Consider the following 23,547-nt stretch of genomic DNA (forward strand, 5'->3'; position numbering starts at 1 on the left):
GAACTCTTGCTCTGCTCATATACAGCTTAGGATATCATCCAAGAATCCAGGGAGTATTTATTGTAGGTTCTTGGAACTTCTTCTGTGGACCTCTCTCCTCTCTCATACCCTGACCTTGAAATCCCTGTTGCTTACCATCTCTAAACTCTAATCTCTGTTTCTTTCATCAGTGAGTCACCACTCTGGACACTTTTCTCACTTAAATTAACAAACCTTATTTTTCAGAATAGTTTTAGGTTCTCAGCAAAATTGAGTGGAAAGTGCAGACAGTTCCCGTTTACTGTCCTGTCCCCACATATGCCCTCCACCACTGTTAGCATCCTATAGCATGGAGCGCACCTCTCACAATCAGGGGACCTACACTGGCACATCATTATCACTCAAAGACGTCCATAGTTTACGTTAGTGTTCACTCTTGGTGTTGCACATTCTACAGGCTTCTGACAAATGAACAATGACATGTATCTATCATTTAGTATCATAGAGAATAGTTTCACTGCCCTAAAAATCCTGTGTGTTCTGCCTGTTTGTTCCTTTCTCTCCCCTAACCTCTGGCAACCCGTAATCTTTTTATGGTTTCCATGGTTTTATTTTTTCTGGAGTGTTCTATAGTTGGAATCACACAGTATATCACCTTTTCAGTTTGGCTCATTTCCCTTAGTAGTGTGCTTTTTTTCCCATGCGTTTTGATGGATTGGTAGTTCATTTCATTTTAGTATTGAGTATTAATATTCCATTGTCTGATATACCACAATTTATACATTCACCTTTTAAGGGCATCTTGATTGCTTCCAAGTTTTGTTAGTTATGAATAAGGCTGCTTTAAACGTTCATGTACAGGTTTTTGTGTGGACATGAGACTTCAACTAATTTGGGTAAACACCCAGAGGGCAGCTTCTGGGTTGTATGGTGAGAGCATGTTTAGTTTTGTAGGAAACAACCATACCATTTTCTAAATTATCTGTATCATGTTGCATTCCCACAAGCAAAGAATGAGTTTCTGTTACTCCACATCCTTGCCACCATTTGGTGTTGCCAGTGTTTTGAATTTTGGCCATCCTAATTCGTATATATTGGTATCTCGTTGGTTTGTCTGTTTGTTTTTTGAGATGGAGTCTTGCCCTGTCACCCAGTCTGGAGTGCAGTAGCATGATCTTGGCTCACTGCAACCTCCACTTCGTGGGTTCAAGTGATTCTTCTGCCTCAGCCTCCTGAGTAGCTGGGACTACAGACGTGTGCCACCACGCCCGGCTAATTTTTGTATTTTTAGCAGAGATGGGGTTTCACCACGTTGGCCAGGCTGGTCTCAGACTCCTGACCTCAGGTGATCCTTCTGCCTCGGCCTCCCAAAGTGCTGGGATTACTGCATGAGCCGCCCCACCCAGCCTCATTGTTGTTTTAATTTGCAATTTCCTAATGACATTGTCTGTGCTTATAAAATTTTACTGTGCTGTGGTTTGGAAATGGAGTCATGGAGAACCCAGGGTGAATGTGGGGCTACCTCCTGTCTTTTCCTTTGTAAGGATCATAACTCTGTGTTGCTTGCTTTTCAGTGCCTGTCAACAATTGTTTTATATATTTTTGTCTAGCTTTCATAGTTTTTGCTGGGAGGGTAAATCTGATATTTGCTACTCTATCATGGCAAAACCAGAATTCTAACAATCATTTACTGAGATTTGATTAAATTTATGAGATACATTGGGTTCTGTAGATACAGAGGTGCATAAAACCTGGTCCCTGCCCCATAAAAGTTCATAATCTCCTGATGTAGTAATTCTCAAACCACTCTTAAGAAACACTAAAGCTAAACTGTATTCTGCCATTAAAATAGAAAAAATGAATGTCTTTACTTACAAAAATATTTTGTTGCTGATTTTTTGCTAACCAATGATTTCCATGCTCTGGAATATAGAATTTATTATGGAGAGGCTTTTTAAGTTTTATTATCCTAAATTTAATGCATTGCTATTTTATAATATTCTACAGAATACATTACGGACTTCTAACAAATATGCCATGTATGCAAGTTTTAGTCATATTGGACTAGTGTTGATATACCTGATGAAACAATACCTGTGATTGGTAAATGCTGTAGAATAAAGTTCACTGGAGTCCCAAGGTGGGCAGTAACATTAACTCTGCCCACCAAGTCAGGGAAGGTTCCCTGAAGGGGTTGATGTTTGAATTGGGTCTTAAAATGTTTAGTGTTATGCCTCATCTGTTACTGCACTGATTATATTTGGAGGGGGAAGATAATTAAAATAAAGCACCCTGAACATTTAAATTAGTGTATCTTTGCAATTAATTATAGGCTTGTAATTCCACATCTGAAGTCAAAGATCTATTGGAACAGAAAAGCAAGTTGACCATAGAAGTGGCTGAACTTCAGAGACAGCTTCAACTGGAAGTCAAGGTATCTGGTTTTTCCTTTATGTTATTTTTTCCATTTCTGTCTTGGTTGATAAAGAATATTTTACATGCATTGGGATAACCAGAGTGAAAGCCATTTTTTTTTCCCCCAAAAGAAACATTCCTCTAATCACTGAGTAAATTCCTGTGTATTTGGCTGCTGCTGTCCAAAGAATTTTTTTTTTAATGTAACCAAAGCCTATAGAGACTGTTTGCTTAGACAGAGTAAAAGAAACCCTGTTGGATTTAGGCAGGCCAATGGGAAACTAAATGTGTATAAAACATCTGAACTAAATCATAGAAATAGCAGAATGAGGTTTGGCTGTGTTTGTGTTTTCTTTTACAAGTATTACAGTTCATTAAATATAAATATTTGATGTTCTTTCTAGTTAAGAACTCCTGTGCCTTAATTATATAGTTTGATTAAGTTGTTTAATAATGTAAGTGCAAAGGTATGGAGTCTGCTTGCTGAGAAGTAGGCTTCTGTGGGGTTACGTTAATGTACAGTGGAGGCACTTTAAAATCACACTGATTCCTGTTAGAATCAACAGAACATTAAAGAAGAGAGAGAGAGGATGAGAGCAAACCTAGAAGAGCTCCGAAGCCAGCACAACGAAAAGGTGGAGGAGAACTCCACATTGCAGCAACGACTGGAAGAAAGTGAAGGGGAGCTCCGGAAGAATCTGGAGGAGTAAGTTCTGGGCTGAGAGCCTGTTGCCCTTCCCAGGTTCTCTATGACATGTAGCTAGAAACTTTCTGTCCATTTAATACTACCCAGCCTTCCAAATATTTATAAAGGCAGCTGGCTTTTCCTATTCTTCCTCTCATCTTTGTAAAATTATGAAGCTGGCGACACATGTAGACTGATAAACAAAAAGGTTAGTAATTCTTAACATTCTTTGTGCACCTTGAAGTACGCGTTACAAAGTTTCAGTCCTTAAAGTGGACCTCCTAGCAGGTAAGTGGGAAGCAGGGAGCACTGAGCGCTGATACTGAAAGACAGAGTTCAAGGAGCCTGGGCCCAGCTTCTAAAAAGCATGTGTTACGTGGCCCCCGTGAGCTCTCAGCCTGTGCATTTTATCCTCGATGGTGCTGGTGTTTGTGATGGGTGCTTATACCTCCTCTGAGTCTACAGAGAAGGAAAGTTAGGTCCAAGATGCCCCTGCCGTTGTGTTGTATTAAAAGCTGTGGCAAAGGAATCGAAAACCAAGGTCTGAGAATAAACAGTGCTATGACGTTCTGTGGACACGACAGAAGCCTTAAGTGGAAAGTCAAGTGGGAATGAAATCTAGGGGGAAGTTCAAGAAAAAGAGGACACTATATAATAAAAGCATTTGATTGTCCTTGCAGTTTTGATGGTGGTGTTTTGCATTTAAAACAATCATAGAGGCTAATTGCAGAAAAGAGTTTAGTAAGAAAAAAATCAGAAAATATAGGGTATAGTAAAAGTTTTACAAAATAAAAAGGTATAGTAGTTGTGAGTTTGGTTCACGACAGAGTTTCGTAAACTTTTTTTTCATCAGGTGGTGATTATTTTAGGGTTTGTGGGTCATATAGTCTGTTTCCCATACTCAGCTCTGCCATTGTATCGTGAAATGAAATGGCTGCTCATAAATGAATGAGCATGACCATGTTCCAGTAAAACTTTACACTAACAGGCAGTGGGCTGAACTGGCCCACAGACCATAATTTGCCAACTCTCCTGGTCTAGAACACTGGGATAGTAGACAGTGGAAGGATGGGGTGGCTTTAGTGGGAAATTTTTCTTTTTCATTTCTTTATCTTCTGCATCCAAATTCTAGTACCCTACCATCTCCTTTTGGGGAGAAAATGTCTCCGTATAACCATACCCGCTTTGTTGGTTTGAGTTCTCATTTATCCTCTTGTAAGCAATTAGACCATAGCCTAAGTTCTTCTCAGCCACCTCTTCAGGTTGGTGATCCCTTGCTCAGTGCAGAACAGAGAATGGGGAGGCTCCTTGGGGCTTTAGAGACTTGTGTAACCCTCTGAAGATCAGAAATCAGACTGGATGGAAATAAGCAGAGCCCAGAAGAGCCTGTCTAATGGGCTTCCTTCCCTGCCAGGCTATTCCAGGTGAAGATGGAACGGGAGCAGCATCAGACTGAGATCAGGGATCTCCAGGACCAGCTCTCAGAAATGCACGATGAACTGGACAGTGCAAAGCGATCGGAGGACAGGGAGAAGGGAGCTCTGATTGAGGTAAGCAGGGCTGTGGGGTCAGGTGATAAGACAGGCCCCACCTGCCTGGAAAGATGGAGTGGCTAGGGTTTGTGGACTGCAAGCCACTTTCTGATGTGCACACCTACTCCACCTGTGCTCTTATGATCTGTGAGTCAGTGGATGCGCTTGATTCTCTCCTCTCAGCTTGGCATTTGCTAATTATTATGGGTTTTTATTATGTATTCTCTCTTCTCTAGATTATTATCTTGTTGAGGTATTAGATACACATGTATGAAATTATTAGCAAGAATGTTGGTTTTCAATATGTACATTTTTGGGAGAGGGAATAAGTATAATTGAGGGTCAGAAAAAGACAGGACTTTTATCTCTGCACCCATTTAGGTGTTTGATATTTGCTGTAACATTATCATCACCTGTGTTCTAGCATAGTTTTGGACCTACTTCTTTAAAAGTGTGGTTTGTAGGAATAGCCCAACAAAGAGGTGATAAACAATTTAGAACAAAGCCAAAAAAATTAAAAGTCAAAACATAAAGGTACTTTGTTAATATTTAATTTTCTACTTTCTCCCTCTTTGGGCTTAGGTGTTTTCTCTCTCCTTTACTTGGGGCTAGAAGTTTCTGGCTCTGAAGTCCCTGGAACACTCTTTAAGTCTCAGTTGTCTACTGTTCTGTCACTCCTTTCCTCCTCCAGTTTTGAAATAATTCCCCAGGAGAGATTTTAGGTCCTACTTTTTAGAACTTAGCCTTTCTTCACCCGATGACCTGGCAGGAGCTCAGAGATGAGTGACTCTGGTCACCCAGCCCAGGAGTTCTCATGAATCCATTTTCCACATTGGCAGAGAAGGGTGATTGCCTCTTCTCCACATATGACCATCTCTCTGTCCCTATTCAGACCTTTTCTCCTGAGAAGCCCTCAGCATTGTTCCTTACCAACTGGGATTCCTCTTTTTATCAAATGATTCCTTAAAACCCACCACATTCTTGGTATATTACTGCTTCTCATGGTGCTGTTTTCTCTCAGGGCTCAGAGTTACAAAGATAAGAAGATATATGTATTTATCACTGAAATAATATTAAAACAACATAAAACGAAAATTGAAAAAAGGGGGAGGGGGGGACGTACACATACTTTCCTAATACCTAAGCAGCCATTTTTATTTCTATAATCTCTTTGCCTCCCTATCTATTGATAGGTTTCATCTACCCATGTATATATAATATAAGGACAATCATAATGTCCCTACAGTTTTGATACCTGCTTTTAAAAGTTAAGATATCAAAAATGTTCTTTCTTATTATACTTTATGCTCTTTGTATTTAATTTTTAAGAAGATAAACCACAATATATTTAACCATTCTCCTACATTTTTTTTCCCTTTTTTGTAATTTTGAAACAAAGATTGTGGGGAACATTTTTTACATTTATACTTGTACTACTTTAAAAATTGTTTCTAAGGATAAGTTTTCAGAAATGATGTCACTGAACAATTTATGGCTTTCAATAAAAGTGTAGCTTCATGAACAAATTTAAATAGAAGATAAAACATTGTCATATTCTTGATTCCTTGTGTGGACATTTTATTGGTTCTAAAAGGGAAAGATGTTATCTTAGCTCTTGGGAAGTCTCTGAAGTTGCTGATTTTCCGCAATAACTGATAGCTGTCACTGTGAGTTGCCCCCTGATATCCCCTGTCCTTTTAGTTTCTCTATTTTAACTCAGTTGACCTTGCACATATTTTGTATCTTTCTTCTGCTAGCCAGCTAATTCAAGAGCAATCACCTTTGCTTCTTTCCCCATTTCACATCTAGCACAGTGCCAAGCAACAGAGCAAATGAATAAATAATTTTTCGTATTTAAATTACTTTAAAAATGTCACCATTTTTAAAAAAAGAGAATAATTCTGAAATGAACTGCATACTTCTTTTCCTCTTTAAACATGCCATACTGCGTATCTATTAACTGAACATCATTAGTTTATTGATTTATTTATACTGATAATGGGATAACGATATGAGACTGTTTTGGTGATGTGTTCAGGCAGAGGCTGATAATGCGAGATACAGGAGTGGGCAGTAGCACATATTTTCTTAAACCTGTTCGTGATGTTGCTGGCTTACAGGTAGTTTGTCTCTTTCCCACAACAGGAACTGTATCATTTACTGCTGCCTTTCTGCAAGATGAGTTAGAGTGTAATTAGCCTCCCTAGGCCAAAGTGGGTTTCTCTTGTTACAGAAAATCACCCTCTGTTTTTATCAGTTTCCTTTGACTTGTCAGCAACACTTAAACTATGATCTACGGTTTCTACATCACTAGTAAAATAGACCCTGTCTCCTTGTCACTTTCAATTTATTCTTCATATCTTAATAAAAAGTGGCCTGGGGGAATTTGATAACAAAGTATAGTTGTGGCCAAGTTTCCCATGGCAGTTAGCTTGGAACAAACTCTTAACACAATGAGCATTAAACACTTATGCTTTTGAATGTTTGAAAAAGGTTGAAGGCCCAAGTTTTGCAAGTCCTGCATAATGGACCAGATTTTGCATGAAATATCTTTTAATATGTCACATTTTGTTAAATAACATCGGACCCCTGTATGCAGTCAGTAAAGTAACATTAAGAAGGAATAGGCTGCTCTGTCTATGGAGTAGCCATTCTTTTGTTTCTTCTCTAATAAACTGGCTTTCACTTAAAAAATAAATAAATAAATAAAACAGTTTAAAAAAAAAAGAAGGGAGAAATAGTAGAAAATACTTTCTTAGAGTAAACCATAAAATTGACCAACAAAGGGTTGACTTTGTCATTCTTAGTTAAATAGATGATTCTGAAATTTTTTTTTTTTCAGCTCAAGTTACAAAAATGATTATAGAACAGGTTTCCACCACTTCTCTGTCAGGAATGCATTACCTTCCATTCCAAGGGTGACAGGTCAACGTGAGACAGCTCGCTAAGTGCCACGATGGTGGGGTTTTCTAATTATCAAATGTCTGCTTTGATGGGAGCCTGCGGTGCTGAGAGATGGGCCTCACTCCAGCAGAGTCTTGTGGTGGTTTATCCCTGGCATTTGCCAAGATACAGGTACTTCAGTCTCATTATAATAGTCTGGTTATAAAATTGTATTGGTCTGAGGAGAGATTGTGTTCAGAAATTATGTCTCTAAAACTTCTTTTGTAATGATATTATTGAACATTCTACAAATTTTTATAAAAAAGGCAGCCAAAAATATCATGATTCTCACCAGCCGTGTGATGCTTCCTCGGCCATCCTTCTGGAACAAAAAAATGACAGAATTCTTTGTCAGCTACCGTTGCTATAAAACCTTTTATTTATGCTTTCAGTGAGCATGGGCCAGAGATAGGGACCCTGTGGAACTTCTGGGAAGCACTTATGCAAAAGAGGGTCTAGACTGGTGTCTTCCTCATTTTGATGTGGCACGCTCATGCACAGGTGGTGTGTGAAGTAGAGCTTTTTGTGAGCAAATACATTGCCGTTCTCGACATCCTGGTGCCTGTTTCTCAGTGCGCATGGTCGTGGGGTGGCCACTTGCTGCTGCTGCAGAACAGCTGGTCTCATAGTGTGTTCCTTTTTCTCTCAGATCTCCTTCTACCTGTCTCTTCAGGCTCTGGTTGTTTTTCTTTGCTTTAGTTTAAGAAGGTGGACCTCCTTAAAGGGCCTTCCAGCCTAACACAGTGCTCTGTTTTGTTGGCATCTGTACTAGGCTGTTTTCATGCTGCTGATAAAGACATACCTGAGACTGGGCAACTTACACAAGAAAGGGATTTAATGGACTCACAGTTCCATGTGGCCAGGGAGGCCTCATAATCGTGGCAGAGGGTGAAAGGCACCCCTCACATGGTGGCAAACAAGAGGTGTGAGAGCGAAATGACAGGGGTTTCCCCTTATAAAATCATCAGATCTCCTGAGACTTACTCACTACCACAAGAACAGTATGGGGGAAGCCGCCCCCATGGTTCCATTATCTCCCACTGGGCTCCTCCCTCAACATGAGGGAATTATGGCAGCTACATACAATTCAAGATGAGATTTGGGTGGGGACGCAGCCAAACCATAATAGCATCTAATAGATGAACTCCAGTGTGACTGCTTGCTTCTCAGCCTTCTTGAGTATGTGGTTTTGTGGTCAGGTCTGTACTGACCATAGTGAAGGGAAAGGGCATTAGGACCCATCTGGGTCCCATTCTTGACTCTACTGCTTATAAGGCTGTGTGGTCTTAGGCATGTTAGAATCTCAGAGCTTCATTCGTTTATGAACAATAGTAATCTTCATCTCCTTGAATATCCATCTCTCTGGATTGTTAGAAATGCTCAGCACGGTTCTTACAATGTATAAGGACCAGACACAGTCAACTTTTCTAGCTCTCGCCACTCCCAGACAGCCAGTTTTCTCTTGTTTTCTTTAACTGGAGTCCATAGAGAGGCAAGTTGACCTCTAATGGATGTATACTTATATTTTGAAGTTTATGTATTTTTCTCTCCCTTCTTTGATTGAAATAATTAAGCCCCGAGGTGATGGAGTGAAGTTTTTGAAACATCGTTTACCTTTTAGTCTCTACTCTGGAAAACTTCAAGTGCTACTAAGTGATATGGTGAGGTGTAATCTGATTGGATTTGTGCTGCACAGTCCACTTAAGCAACAGAAAACAGCATGTCATTGCAGAACGGACCATAAAAACCTCAGTCTTGACATGCATTGGCGGCAGCACACAAAAGGCAACACAAAACATAGAGATATGCTGGAAAACATAAGTGTGGGGAGAGGAACTGTCTTATCGTCCAAACAATTGAGAAACGTGTGAGAGTAAAAGCAGGAAACAGGGGTCAGAATCACAGGGCCTGCACTAAAGATTCTGGCAGGAGGTTCCAGGAAGCCCTGGGGGGTAGCCGGAAGCAACAGTAATTCAGGAGAGACTCTGATCTTCCTTAAGAAGGGGCTGGGCAGCGGCAGCAGGGCGTCCTCTTTGATAAATACGAGGACAGGGTATAATTTCATAAGATCTCTGTGTTTGGTGCTTTGAAAGAGCCAGAGCTGGCCTCGTTACCTGCATGGGTCTCTTGACATTTCATCTGAGCTTGTCAATGCCTGCTAGTTAGGTTCTTGATGGGCAAAATCTTAGTCTGTGCAATGCAGCCCCACCCTGGGATTGTAGAGGTTCCCCTGGTTCGATGGAGGTGCATGTCCTAGAGAAAATGAAAGAGATCTCGTTGTCGGTTATACTTAAATCAATAAAATGTTTCTTCCCTCATCAGAGACACAATTCTGGAATGGAAAATAGCTTATCATCTCTGAAGCCTTGGGTCCCCAGGTGGCAACCATGCCTCTGATTCCCCAGGGGTTCCAAGAAAACAGGTCGTGTTCTTATGCAGAAGCCACAAGTGAAATAACTGACGAGTTTAGAATTCTGACATCTCCAGACACCTGCTGTACTGCACTTGTTTATTTATATCTGAACAGATAAGTGCTCCCAATATTAATCTATGCATCAAAAATATAAGAAATCAGATCTGTATCCTTCTTTCAACAAGGATAAGTAGGGGAGTCAAATGCAGATGAGAAAAATGATTAAAATATATAGAATGTAAAATAAAAAGTGTTAAGTACTGTGAGAAGAACAGCTAGAGTGAGATGGGTATTCAAGAGGGATATTCAAGGAAGACCTCTTGGAGGAGGTCTTACCATATCTGGGTCTTCAAAGATTTTCTGAAAGGCAGGGAGAGATGGGCCTGAGAAGGGAGAAGGGCACTCCGGACTGAAGATGCTGCATGGATTGCCATAGAGGCTGTAGGTGAGAGCCTGGATGCGGGGAACAGCTGAGTGGTTATCGTAAACCACCTGCACAGGAGGTGAGGAGGGCTTTACCCAGGGAGGTGACAGAAAGGATTGAAGATGTTGCAGAACTAACTTTTTGGTTATGAGAGACTAGGACGAGAGAAAGTCAAAGTCCTGCCAAGTTTCTGAGCTTGAGTGCTGAGGGGGCAGGTGGTGCTTTTCACAAGAGCAAAGAACAAAGGAAGAAGGAAGGAAGGAGCATGATGAATTCTCTTGATATTGTAATCTTACTGAATCTGAGGTGCCGCAGGACATCCAGATGGGTTCATCTAGCAGGTCTTTGAATGTGTTAGTGCAGGTTTGAACTCAGAGAAGGGTAAGAGGTAAAGGTTTAGGAGTCATTTACATAGAATTAATAGTTGGAAAAACAAAAATGAGCTTGCTAAAAGAGAATAAAGAATGCAAAGTTGCAATCTTGGAGATCATCATAGATTTTGGGAAGAGGGAGTGAAAAGCCAGAAAAGATTATCAAAGAAGAAACAGCCTGAGGGAAGAAAACAGGAGTCTGTGTTATCTTGGCATTACAAGAAAGAAGGGCGTCTTAGAGAGACAGGAAGGGAGGATGAAAGAGGGGTAAAGAAAATGGACAACTGGGAAAAGCCATCGGATATGATTAAAGGTCACAATGACCTTGCAGGGGACTGTCTTGGTAGAGCAGGGACAAAAATCATATAGCAAGAGATTAAGGAGTGAATGGGCAGTTGTGAAGTAGAGGCAGTGAACAGAAATTATGCTTTCAGACATTTTGGTGGTGAAGTTTGGCAGGTAGCCAAGATTCAAGAATATGGATAGGAACAAAATGGCAGAAAGAAAAGACAACTGTATTAGTCCATTCTCACACTGCTGTAAAGATACTACCTGAGACTGGGTAATTTATAAACAAAGGAGGTTTAATTGACTCACAGTTCCGCATGGCTGGGGAGCCCTCAGGAAACTTCATGGCAGAAGGGGAAGCAGGCACCTTCTTCACAAGGCAACAGGAGAGAGAGTGAGCGAAGTGGGGAAAGCCCCTTATAAAACCATCATATCTCATGAGAACTCACTATCACAAGAACAACATGGGGAAAACTATCCACATGATCCAATCATCTCCCACAGTGTCCCCCCCTCGACACGTGGGAATTATGGGAATTATAACTCAAGATGAGATTTGGGTGAGGACATAGAGGCAAACCATGTCAATAACTGATGGAGTGAAGACTGGGAGCAGGCTGGCAGGGGACAGTGCATTCTCTGTGGAGGGACTCTGGGTGGAAGAAGGCCTGGAGTGCAGAGAGGGGTTGAGGTGGAGAGGGAGCCAAGATGCCCACATCTCTCTGGCTGAGGGAAGAGCAAAGGTGTCTGTGAGGGCGAGTCCTGAGCTGGAAAACTGAGAAGGTCTGGGACAAAGATGTTGGAGGGAAAGGAATGCCGAGCCTTTGGCAGGACACACTGGGCTCAGGTAATGTGATTTATAGTGGAGCCTGTTGCCCCAGCTTTGTGACCTTCCTCATTAATACCTGGCAGTTAAGAAGGGGAAAATATGAATATTGTGCTCTGCTCAGATGGGCAAATGAGATAGAAGAAAAACAGGCAAAGTTGTCCTGAGTACGAGGAATGTGGATGAAGGGTTTGACCACACTCAGGGTCCCAGGGGATATGAAGCAAGGTAGGCCAGCTGGCGTGCCCCCGTGAAGCAACAGCACACACAGGGCAAGAGCAAGGGCAACAGATCACTGCACAGAAGTGAAACGAGATGGAAGATACAGACGTGTTCCCCAAAGCAGTGAAATTTACATTAGTTTCCCCTTTCTCCCTCAAATTCAATCAAATCTCCAAGAAGCAGAGACAGAGGAATCCAAGGGAATGATGGCCTCTGAGAAATGCAGGGGGAGAGGAAGAAATGGTCTAAACAGGTGTGCGGGATGAGGAAGGAGAGAGTGGCAAGGCCAGGTGAGATGGCTGTGCACATGGGGACCGAACTGGAGGGGAGATACAGGGCCTCTCAACAAGATGTTTCATTGTCACCTTCTCCCTTCGTGTTTCCTCTCTCTAGGAGCTCTTACAGGCAAAACAGGATCTTCAAGATCTGCTGATTGCCAAAGAGGAGCAAGAAGACCTCTTGAGAAAGCGAGAGCGTGAACTCACCGCCCTGAAGGGAGCCCTGAAAGAAGAGGTTTCCAGCCATGATCAGGAGATGGACAAGCTGAAGGAGCAATATGATGCTGAGTTGCAGGCCCTGAGGGAGAGTGTGGAAGAAGCAACCAAGGTGAGGGATGGGGCAGGAGAATCTGGCTTGTGAACAGATGAAAGGGTAAGACCCTGTCTCCCACACCACTGCAAATTCCCTTCATTCCTTCTAATTAGAGAGTGAATCTCAATTCATCAGATCATGGACACAGAGCTTATTAACAAAGAATAAGCTCAATGGTCCTGCTATTGACCTTTTAAAGTCTATAAACTGAAACCTTGGTAGGGACATTGGTTAAATCCTATTGCAGATGGGGAGATGAAGAAGCTGCATATGAACACTTGAGGTTCTGCAGCCCCTTGCAGAGTGGAGGGATGTACTCTCCCAGGCGTTCCTAACGGTCAGAGGCCGAGGGCATTGTGTGACCATGTTAATGGGCAGAAGCGCAGACGGGACCCAGATTCCTGGAATCCTTCATCCCCCACCCTAGTCTGTTCCTTTTGATTTTGTGTAGCCTTTTGTTGGACAATTCAGGTTCTTTTCTCAGCACAGTTACAAGAGGGTTAATTGGCTGAATTGCCCAAACCCTTCCAAGATAATTTTTCTCTTAATTGAATTCTTGGCTCCTACAAATAGATTCAAAATTATGCTGAAGTCTTTTAGGGCAGACGTCATACTGGCTGTTGAAGAAGAGAAAAACAATATTTTGAAGGGGAAAATGGTTTGAAATGTCATGCCATCTTTAGGGAAAGAGGGGAATTACAGATTGTAAAATTTTCAGAGACTCTGCAATATATAGGTTAAAAATGATGAATAAAGAATTCTTGATATTGTTTATTCTGTGATGATTACAGTGACAGCTCAGAGCTAGTAGGCCCTCTCTCCCCTAAGCCCTATGGTGATTCACTGATTTTCAATTATGGCACAGTAATTGCAAATGACAAGAAATGAAAGATGGGTTTGTTTGTTATAACAATAAAAAGTCTGGGAAATAGACTGTTTGGGGTTATTACAACTTGGAGACCGTTTTTAAAAGCCTCTTGTTGATTTCCCTATCTTATTTTTTTTTAGATTTGACTGAATTTGAGGGAGAAAAGCGAAACCGATTTAATTTTTATTGCTTTGAGGGGACATGCCTGTTATTTGCATCTCATTTCATTTCTGTGCAACAGCCTGGTATCCTTGTGATCGATCTTTATGTGCTATTGCTTCATCAGGTACATGCCAATAGGCTACTGAGTAAAATTTTTCTCCTTTGGACCCATATCTTTATCACCCTTAAATCTTGCCTCAAAACTTGACTTAATGTGGTGTATTCTGGGTGGCTCCTTTAAGGGCAGTTGAGAATAGTGTTGGGGGATATGTTTGTAGTGATTTAAGTATAAGGAAAATCAAACTTGTGCCTCACATGGGGTGGGGGCTATTTATTGGAAGCTTCCAGGTTCTCTACTGTCAGAGATATGTAAGTGAGGAAAGGACACATGGTAGGTGAAAGGATATCTCTGTTGTATGGAATTGAGATCATCAGTAGAGACTTATGTTACTGCATTTTGACCTGTTCAAATGTCTGCATTATATATTAACTCATAGTATTTTCACTATGCCATTTCAAGAGCGATAACTACATTGACCCATATCAGTCTGTAAAAATGAAACAGGCGAAGTAGTCAAGACGTGTATCATTGGCAGAGAATGGACAGTTTCCAGGCACCGGGAAGCTAACACAAAGGGGTTCGCCTTAGTACCCACTGGGGTGTGGGCCAGCAAGGGCTGTTTGTTCCAGGTTGTTTTCTATACTGCTGCCAGCAACTTTCCTTACAAAACCAAATCTGATCGTGTCAGCCTTTGCTTAAGTAACTTGCTTGACTCCCCATTGCCCCAGATTTAAGCTGAAAATTGTTAGCATGGTAGGGAAGAAGTCCCTTCTCTGCCTAACCCATCTGCAGAAAACTCTGTATCTTTCAGACCTCTCACCTCTTCATACGTGTAGAGTGACTTGCTCCTACTTTGCCATCTGACCAGGCTGTTGTCCTCCTGCAAGAATTTCCCCAAATGTCGTCTCTTTTATGAACATGCCCTAGATACCTATACTCCCTTTGGTGGAGTTAGTTGCACCTTCCTTCACCTTCCTTAGGGTTTCTGCGGAACCCTGGCCATTCTTCTACTGTAGTTTGTATCATACCCTATTATAATTTCTCATCTTGTCTGCCTCCTCCATTAGACTCTGCACTTCTTAGGCATAGGGGGCACTTTTGTCCTTTTTTTTTTTTTCCTGAGAGGGAGTGACAAACTCTAGTACCTCTGGGGCCAGACAGGGAGCATAAATGAGTAAAGCACTGAGTCTGTTATTGGGATGATAGGAGGGTATGGTGGGGACTGTGACAAGCTGGCTGGAGGGCATGTCCTTTGCTGGAGCAGTCAGTGGCTTCTCTGCTCCAGCTTAGAGTTGCCAGTGAGGGAATGCTGGGCCCATGTTGCTAGATCTTTCATTTTTTTCAAGAAGCCAGATGTCTGGATGTTTCTGTGAGATCTCCCAACTTTTAAACATATCTTCAAATTACAAAATAAATAAAGAAATAAATAAAATAACATAGACCATTACACCCCATATGCAAGTCAAGAGCCTGTGCTCTTAGCCTGTTGAGCTCAGCATGGTGCCTGGGACATAGTCACATCCGTGCAGTGTCTGGCAAGTGAAAGTTAGTTTAGGACAAATTTCCTTTCTGACTGGGTTTTCAGTCCCTGCCATGTAGTTCCTGTTGAATTTTTTCAGTGGTGATGTGGGAGTTCTTTTCGGGAACTCTAGTAGTATTCTCTGAATTTCTGTGCCTTGCTTTTGAATTTCTCTGCAGTTTCTTTTCCTTTCCCTTCCTTTCCTTCTTTCTTTCTTTCTTTCTTTCTTTCTCTTTCCTTCTTTTTTTTTTTTTTGAGATGGAGTCTTGCTCTGTCACCCTAGTTGGAGTACAATGGCACGGTCTTGGCTCACTGCAACCTATACCTCCCAGGTTCAAGCAATTCTGCCTCAGCCTCCCAAGTAGCTGGGATTACAGGCATGTGCCACCACGCCTGGCTAGTTTTTTTGTATTTTTAGTAGAGATGGGCTTTCGCCGTGTTGACCAGGCTGGTCTCGAACACCTGGCCTCAAGTGATCTGCCCACCTCGGCCTCCCAAAGTGCTGGGATTACAGATGTGAGCCACTGTGCGCAGCTTCCTTGCAGTTTCTTAAAGAGGATCCTGATTGTATTTTTTCACCATATTAGCTTTTGCTTCTGAAGGTGGCTGCTTAACAAATGTGATAGAGTCATATTTCATGGGGGACAAATGTGTCAATTTAGTAGATGGATGCTGTTTTTGGTTATATTATTTATGTCTTGGTATTATAGAATAGAATATTAAGATTATTAAATATTTGGAGGAGAGTGAATTAAATATAATTTTTAAATCTGGTAAATAATGTTTCTTAAATATGTGCTCTTACACTTAGATTTTTCCTGCCCCAGGGGGAGAACCCACCCACCACTATGGCTAAAAACTGACTTTTTTTTTTTTTTTCAAGATGGAGTCTCACTCTGTTGCCCAGGCTGGAGTGAAGTAGAATGATCTCGTCTCATTGCAACCTCCACCTCCTGGGTTCAAGTGATTCTCCTGCCACAGCTTCCTGAGTAGCTGGGATTACAGGCATGTGCCACCACACCTGACTAATTTTTGTATTTTTAGTAGAGACGGGGTTTCACCATGTTGGCCAAGCTGGTCTCAAACCCCTGACCTCAGGTGATCCGTCAGCCTCAGCCTCCCCCCAAAAAAAGGACATTTCTTTAAGAAATTTTATTGCATTAAAAAGTTTATTACTTGAATGAAAGGTCTTATGAAGCAGCCCAACCTTCTGTCATCAGTTTTTCTTATTCTTACCACTGCCCCAGTGTCAAAACCCCCTAAAGTGCTATTTTATCGTTGTAAAATAACCAGCACTTTATCCTAGCTTGAGCACTAAAGGTTTTATATTACTAGAACATTTGGTGAAAAATGTCAAATTATATTTCGAATGGTGTACAGGTATTCCAAACAGATAACTCTGTAATAGTGTATTTTGTAAACCCATCAGCCATATCTTTTAAAGAACAGATTGATTGCTCAGTGGATGGAATTCATGAATGCCTAGGTTATGTGGGGTTTCCTCACCCAGCAGAATGAATTGCATCTCACTGGCAGAGCGGTGGAGGTTTGGGTTATAATGTGCACTATTTAAGTTCTCTTCTTATAGAGAAATGGATCTTCGTAGTCTGTTAGGAGATTATATCTACCACACATTCTTTTAAAGGACTAAGCCCTTAAGCAACTTATTTCATAACATGCTTTTTTCTCTGTTTCTGGTCATTTTACACTTTTTTCAGTTTTAAAAAGGAAATGTCTTCTTCTTCCTTGGGTTTGTGGCCATGGCTGGAACCCCTTAGAGGAATTGGGTGCTCAATAGGGATGTGAATGACTGCCATCTGGGAGTAAAATTAACCTTGTTCACAGCCGTTGGCTTCTTTTTTCCAAACCTAACCCTTCCTATCTGAAACTCTTGTGCAAAAGAGAAGTACAGACAGTATAGTTTCTTGAAGTTTCTCAGAAAGTAGGCTCAGCTCAAATTCCAGCTCTTCCAGGAACTTCCCTCGCTGCCTTTTGGACCTTACAGTTTCTAGAGACTTGGTATTGTTGGCAATTATGCTCTGGGTTTTACCTTCCCTGCCGTACTAGGTACTGTCATCATTTTCTACTTGGTAACACCATTGTGCTTGGTACTTAATAGATGTTTAGTAAATGTTTGTGGGTTAGATGAATGAATAGACAAACAGGGAGATGTCTTTAGAGTCCTCAACAATCTGAAGACCAACCATTAGACTGTTTTGGCTTTTAATTTGTAAATTCAAATTACTTCTCATGAAAATGAACAAATCTTGTTTGTTAGGAGCAGTATCATGATGTTAATGTTAATCTTCGAAGGAATAATTTTGCATCTAAGAGTTGCAAGTATTTTGATGCTGATAAAAAAGCCACTTTTATTTTTGTGCCAGATAATATGACTTTTGGGCCATTAGGCACTTTCAGTGTCCAACATACAGCAGTTATGCAACAAATATCTCCCAAGGGAATGGATGAGGGAGAAAAGGAGGGAGGTTGAAGACATGTGAGATACTCTTGCCATCCTTCATTTCTCCTTTTGCATTATTTTTAAATACAGCACCTACAAACTGATTTACTGAGCAACTGCCAAGTACAGGGCATCGTGCTAAGTTCGTGAGGACTATACATATAAATCAGGTGGAATTTACCCTTCCAGGAGATTGAAGGGGAGATATGTAACTCTCAAGCTGATTACAGACAAGAGTAAATGACCCAGGTGAAGTGGAGATAAAATCATATAGGAATCCCTATAGGAGACCCCATGGCTGTGCTTAGGAGGAGGACTGGTGGCAATCACGAAAGATTTTAGGGAGGGGACAGTATTTGAGTTGGATTTTGAGTGATGTTTGGGCATGCAGGCTGAGGACATTTTGGGTACTGAGTACAGCATGAGCAATACCTTGTAGGTGGGAAAGTGAGGTGTCTGGGCTGGGCTTTGTGGAGAAAATGAAGTTAAGGTGGCTACAGATTCAGAGACTTAAGGGGCGGGTGCCGAGATCCAATGTGTGGACCGTGCTCGGATCCCAACTGAAACAAACTGACTGTAAAAAACAAAAATAGCTAAAATCATTGGGAATGTTTTAACACTCTATATTAATGGTATTAAGAAACTAAACAATTTTTAAGGGGTGATAGTAGTGCTATTGTTTTTAAGAGTCTCTGTCTTTTTTTTTTTTTTTTTTTTTGAGATGGAGTCTGACTCTTGTTGCCCAGGCTGGAGTGCAATGGTGTGATCTTGGCTCACTGCAACCTCTGCCTCCTGGGTTCAAATGATTCTTGTGCCTCATCCTCCTGAGTAGCTGGGATTACAGGCGCCTGCCACCACACCCCACTGATTTTTACATTTTTAGTAGAGATGGGGTTTCACCATGTTGGCCAGGCTAATCTAGAACTCCTGACCTCAGGTAATTCACCCGCCTTGGCCTGGCGAAGTGCTGGGATTACAGGCATGAGCCACCATGGCCGGCCAAGTCTCTGACTTTTAAAGAAACATACTGAGGTTTTTATAGGCTGTCTGAAATTTGCTTTAAAATAATCCACTTTGTTGGGGGAAGTCAGTGGGGTATGGATGAAACAAGATCAGCCCTGCATTGATGTGTGTTAAAGCTGGGTAATGGGTAGGTGAGAGTTAATTACCTATCCTCTCTACTTGTTGCAAATGTGTGAAGTTTTTTCTTCCTTTTTTTCTTTCTTTCTTTTTCTTTTCTTTTCTTTCTTTTTTTTTTTTTTGAGACAGAGTCTGGCTCTGTCACCTAGGCTGGAGTGCAGTGGCATGATCTCAGCTCACTTCAACCTCCGCCTCCTGGGTTCAAGCCATCATCCCACCTCAGCCTCCCAAGGAACTAGGACTACAATTACACGCCAGCACACCTGGCTAGTTTTTGTAAAGACAGAGTTTTACCACGTTGCTCAGGCTGGTCTTGAACTCCTGAGCTCAGGCCATCTGCTCACGTCAGCCTCCCAAAATGTTGGGGTTATAGGTGTGACCCACTGCACCCAGCACTGAAGTTTTCTTTGGTAAAAAGGTTGCGTGTGTGTGTGTGTGTTAAAGAATAAACAAAAAGAGTTAAAATAGGAAAGGTGGGGTGGGGTGAGATTATGGAGACTATTTTTAGTTGGTAGTCAGTAAGGGAGCAATGATGTTTCTTTTATTAGGGACTGATATGGTTTGGCTATGTCCCCACCTAAATCTCGTCTTGAATTGTACTCTCATAATTCCCACATGTTGTGGGAGGGACTGGTGGGAGATAACTGAATCATGGGGGTGGTTTCCCCCATACTGTTCTCATGGTAGTGAACAAGTCCCACGAAATCTGATGGTTTTATCAGGGATTTCCACTTTTGCACCTTCCTCATTCTCTCTTTGCCTGCTGCCATCCAAGGCGGGACTTTTCCTCCTCGCCTTCCACCATGATTGTGAGGCTTCCCTAGCCACGTGGAACTGTAAGTCCAATTAAACCCCTTTCTTTTGTAAATTGCCCAGTCTTGGGTATGTCTTTATCAGCAGTGTGAAAACGGACTAATACAGAGACCTAATGTGGGGACATTACTTGGTGGTGGTGTGACCTGAGGCTGCAGCTAGAATGGTTAGAAGTAGAGAGTGAGGAGGAATGAGCAGGAAGTAGGGGCTGACTGAGGAGACCCCGCAGGGAGCATGGATTGGGGTGAGGAGGAAGAAGAGAGACAGCTGACCTGAGCAGGCATCGTCTCTGGGTGCCTGGAAGGGGGCTGTACTGGGAATGGAAAGGCTAATGAGTTCATCTTGAGGTCCTGGGGGCCCTCTGTGTGAACAATGAGTGAGGAGCAGGGCTGCCCTATCCATCTGGGAGTCGTTGGACGGAGTGTGAGTGGGTGACAGAGAAAGAAGCGAAGGGGGCCGAGGGCCTGAGGAGGAAGAGAAGACACAGACACAGAGACCTGAAGAGAAGCAGCCACATCCAGTGACAGGAAAGCCAGGGGAAGGGCAGTTCATTTGACTTAGTTAACAGTCTATTGGGGGAGTTTCTAAAAGAAGGCTATTTTTGCATTATACATGTCCATACTGAGTTTCTGTACTTTTGTCTTGTCTGTTCCTCATACTGTAAATTCTTTCTGCCCATATTTTATATTGTCTAACCCTTGTAAGAATTTTGTTCAAATTCAATAATGTTGAAACTTTTCTCCCCCTTCACCACCACCCTCCAATTTTGGCTGTGTGTGTGTATTTTACCCAGCAATTTGGAAATGTCACTGAGTCTTACAGAAATGAATATATGTTTTGGTACCGTGTTCCCACGTCATTTCTAGTTTTGTCCCTTCCCTCTTTCCTGCCAGTGTCTGAACAGGTTCTTCCAAAGCATAAGGTCAGCAGAGGGTCAAATGGTAAAACCGGTGCTAATCTCAGGATCAGTGGAATCGCTTCCCTTAAGACATGGCTAATTCAGTGTAAAATCTCATTTCTATCTTCTCCAAGGGAGCCAGGTTAGCTAGGGAAACAGCAAAAATTCCTCATTTCCTCTGCATTTTAACTTCAAATAATCAACTTACCCTGAATGACAGCTACTGAGAGCTGGAGAAGTGGTGGGGTTTGCAATCAGGTGCCCAGGAAAAGGAAAATATCTCTTTTCCACAGACTCAAGCCTGCCTAGAGTGACATGAACTTTCCATAGGCAAAAGTGAAATGGGAAGATTCAAGGCTAAAAAAAGATCTTTTTTTTTGTCTCTCTCTTTTATTTTTTTTGCCTGCCCCAGAAATGGCTCTTTTAATAGTTGTATAACTCTTCTGCATCTTGTATTGATTAAAAAGTATATAAATAAGAGGTCTAGAGTGGTGTCCTGGGATGTTCCTTCTGAACCCATCACAGGCCCAGTGCCCCATTCTGTGGCTCTGATCCCAGGTGCCTCCCATGTCCTGAGAGTCAGTGGCTGTCATGAAAAAACTCTGGGGGGCTGGATAATGGACAGATCTCTTAGGGGGCCTCCATGAGGGATAAACAGAGCATCTCTGCAAGTCACTCCTGGTGTTTTACCTGAGCTGCCTAGAGTCACTTGCCGTGGGTTAGGTTGTAGAAGACAAAGATATGCTGGTTTATCTTTAGATATGCAGATTCATTTGCCATCAAATGCCTGAGTGTGTTTTCTGTGCCAGCATGGTGCTAGTCACCAAGAATATAAAGGCAAGCAAGCTGTGGTCTCTAGCTTTGAGGATCTTATGTGGTCTTGTGGGCAGAAAGATGTGCAAGTAAAATGACAAAGTTCTGGGTGCTGTGGTTGAGGTATGTGCGCAGTAGGAGATTAGGACAGGTTTATTGCTTTAGGTGGCAAAATTCAGGTGAGAAATAGCATGTCAGTTCTGTGAGTTGACACCCTAAGTGCTTTTTATGTACCAAATACTTAAGAATTAGAAAGAAAAAGAACGTTCCTCTTCGAAGAACCTCTGCAGGAGCTTTGGGACGTGGGTGTACCTCGAACTTGCTGACTTTGTACCCAGCTCCTTTTAGTGAAACTCAAGAGTTAACAATTAGAATTGCTAGGAAGACAAAGAAAAAATATTGATTTGGCTGGTGAGTTAAAATACATTTCACTTATTCAGTAAATCAGCTTCCAGTTACAGTTCAGATTTCCAGAGGGTAGGAGCTCATAAACTATTTCTGAGGAGAGCCTCTACCTTTCCTGGCTAGGATGACAGAATAAACGGCTTCTCTTTCCAGGTCTACCATTAGGGCTTTTGGCGAGTAGATTTAGCAGCTGCTATTCTGTAGAGAGGATTTTGGCTTTAGCCTCACAGTGCAGGAAGAACTGATGGAGAATTCCATTAGGAGGATCCCTCACGTGGAGAGGTAGGACATTAGGTAATTTTTAATGACCCTACCTTGGTGCTTCATGAACATGTTTAAGCAGGCTGGCATTTTCTAGCAGTTCCAATAAGGAGCAGAAGGTAGGGCTGATACCCAGGGCACCTCGATGACTCAAAATCACAGCAAATTCACAGGCAGCGTGCGGAGAAAGTGACAAGACTTAGTTGGGTAGAGAAGGAGGTAATGCGCTGGAAGCACAGCTGAGGAGCTTGGTCGCGTGGTCAGGCTGCCTATGCCTAGCCTTCGGGGGGCCTCCTGCTCACCGATGGAGTGAGGAGGGCCCTTGCCTGTTTCCCACCTGTGATGAACAGTGATGAGGAGAATAGGCTCAAACCACTCAGATTTCGTGTTCAATAGTCAGTGTCAATGTCTAACTGTTGGGAATGGATTGTTGATACAGTTCTTGGAATATCCATCCAATAAATAGTTCATTTAAGGTCATTAATTAAGCAAATATCTAAGGAGCATTTTATTTATGTCAGGCACTGTGCTGGGTTGTAGGAATAACATGGAGAAAAGGGGTGAGAAGGACGTTATTCAGATAATCACATGGATAAATGTGTGATTTTCTGGGTGTGGTTGTGCACCCTGTAGTCCTAGCTACCAGGGTGTGTGAGGCAGGAAGATCACTTGTGCCCAGGAGTTTGAGTCCAGTTGGGCAAGATAGCAAGACCCCCATCTCAGAAAAAAGAAAAAAATATATACATGTGTAATTCAGATGTGATAAATGCTTTGAAGTTCAGGGAGGGAGAAAAAGTTTCCTTGAGGAAAACGATGATGGAAATCTGAAGGATGAATGGGAATTAACTAGATTTTTAAAAATCCTGAGACTGGTCCAAGCAGAGGAAATAGCATGTGCAAGGGGCTTGCAGCAGAAAGGAGTGTGGTTTGTTCAAGCTGTTAAACCATGGCAAGTGAGGCTGGGCTGTGAAGGGTGGTTGAAAGTCTGGTACGAGAGGAAGTAGAAGCAGATAGGGAACAGCTCATGCAGCCTGTATGGAGCATCCGAAGGACAGATTTTTAGAGAGAGAGACAGACAGACAAGCAGGTGTGTGTGTATGTGTTTTTGTGGGGGAGTGTGAATGTTTGACACAGACAGATTACTTCCATGGAAAAGTGCCTGCTCTGGGCTTGACCAGTGAGGTGGGAGGCCCTGGGATGGTTCGTTCATGCTGACACTTAGGATGGAGGCACGGGATCTTTGAGGTCTCTTCCACAATTTCATTCTATTTTTAAAGGGATTATTACCTGTCCCTGTCTCTCCTGACTCCTGTGGAGAAAGGGATGGGAATAGGATTACGTAGGGCCCCATTTTCCTTATGAGTTTTTGCTCCTTGCTAAGTGCCAGCCTGCTGAATTTATAACATGTGTCTTTGGGCAGGTGGATGAGAGTTGATAGGGCTTATAGCTGAAGGCAG

At 42.1% G+C, this 23,547-nt stretch overlaps 1 protein-coding gene across 9 annotated transcripts in view; it reads left to right on the forward strand.

Moving 5' to 3' along the window:
- Positions 1-23,547, forward strand: part of CGNL1 (cingulin like 1) — a 174,105-nt gene that overhangs the window by 72,739 nt on the left and 77,819 nt on the right. For all 9 annotated transcript variants that reach the window (XM_009429214.5, XM_054666967.2, XM_054666968.1 and 6 more), the window contains 4 exons: positions 2,312-2,413; positions 2,952-3,100; positions 4,494-4,629; positions 12,492-12,704. In XM_009429214.5, the coding sequence (XP_009427489.1) occupies positions 2,312-2,413; positions 2,952-3,100; positions 4,494-4,629; positions 12,492-12,704 (600 nt within the window). The remainder of the gene's footprint in view (positions 1-2,311; positions 2,414-2,951; positions 3,101-4,493; positions 4,630-12,491; positions 12,705-23,547) is intronic.

This window comes from Pan troglodytes, chromosome 16 (genome assembly GCF_028858775.2).
Source record: "Pan troglodytes isolate AG18354 chromosome 16, NHGRI_mPanTro3-v2.0_pri, whole genome shotgun sequence".
NCBI lineage: Eukaryota > Metazoa > Chordata > Mammalia > Primates > Hominidae > Pan > Pan troglodytes.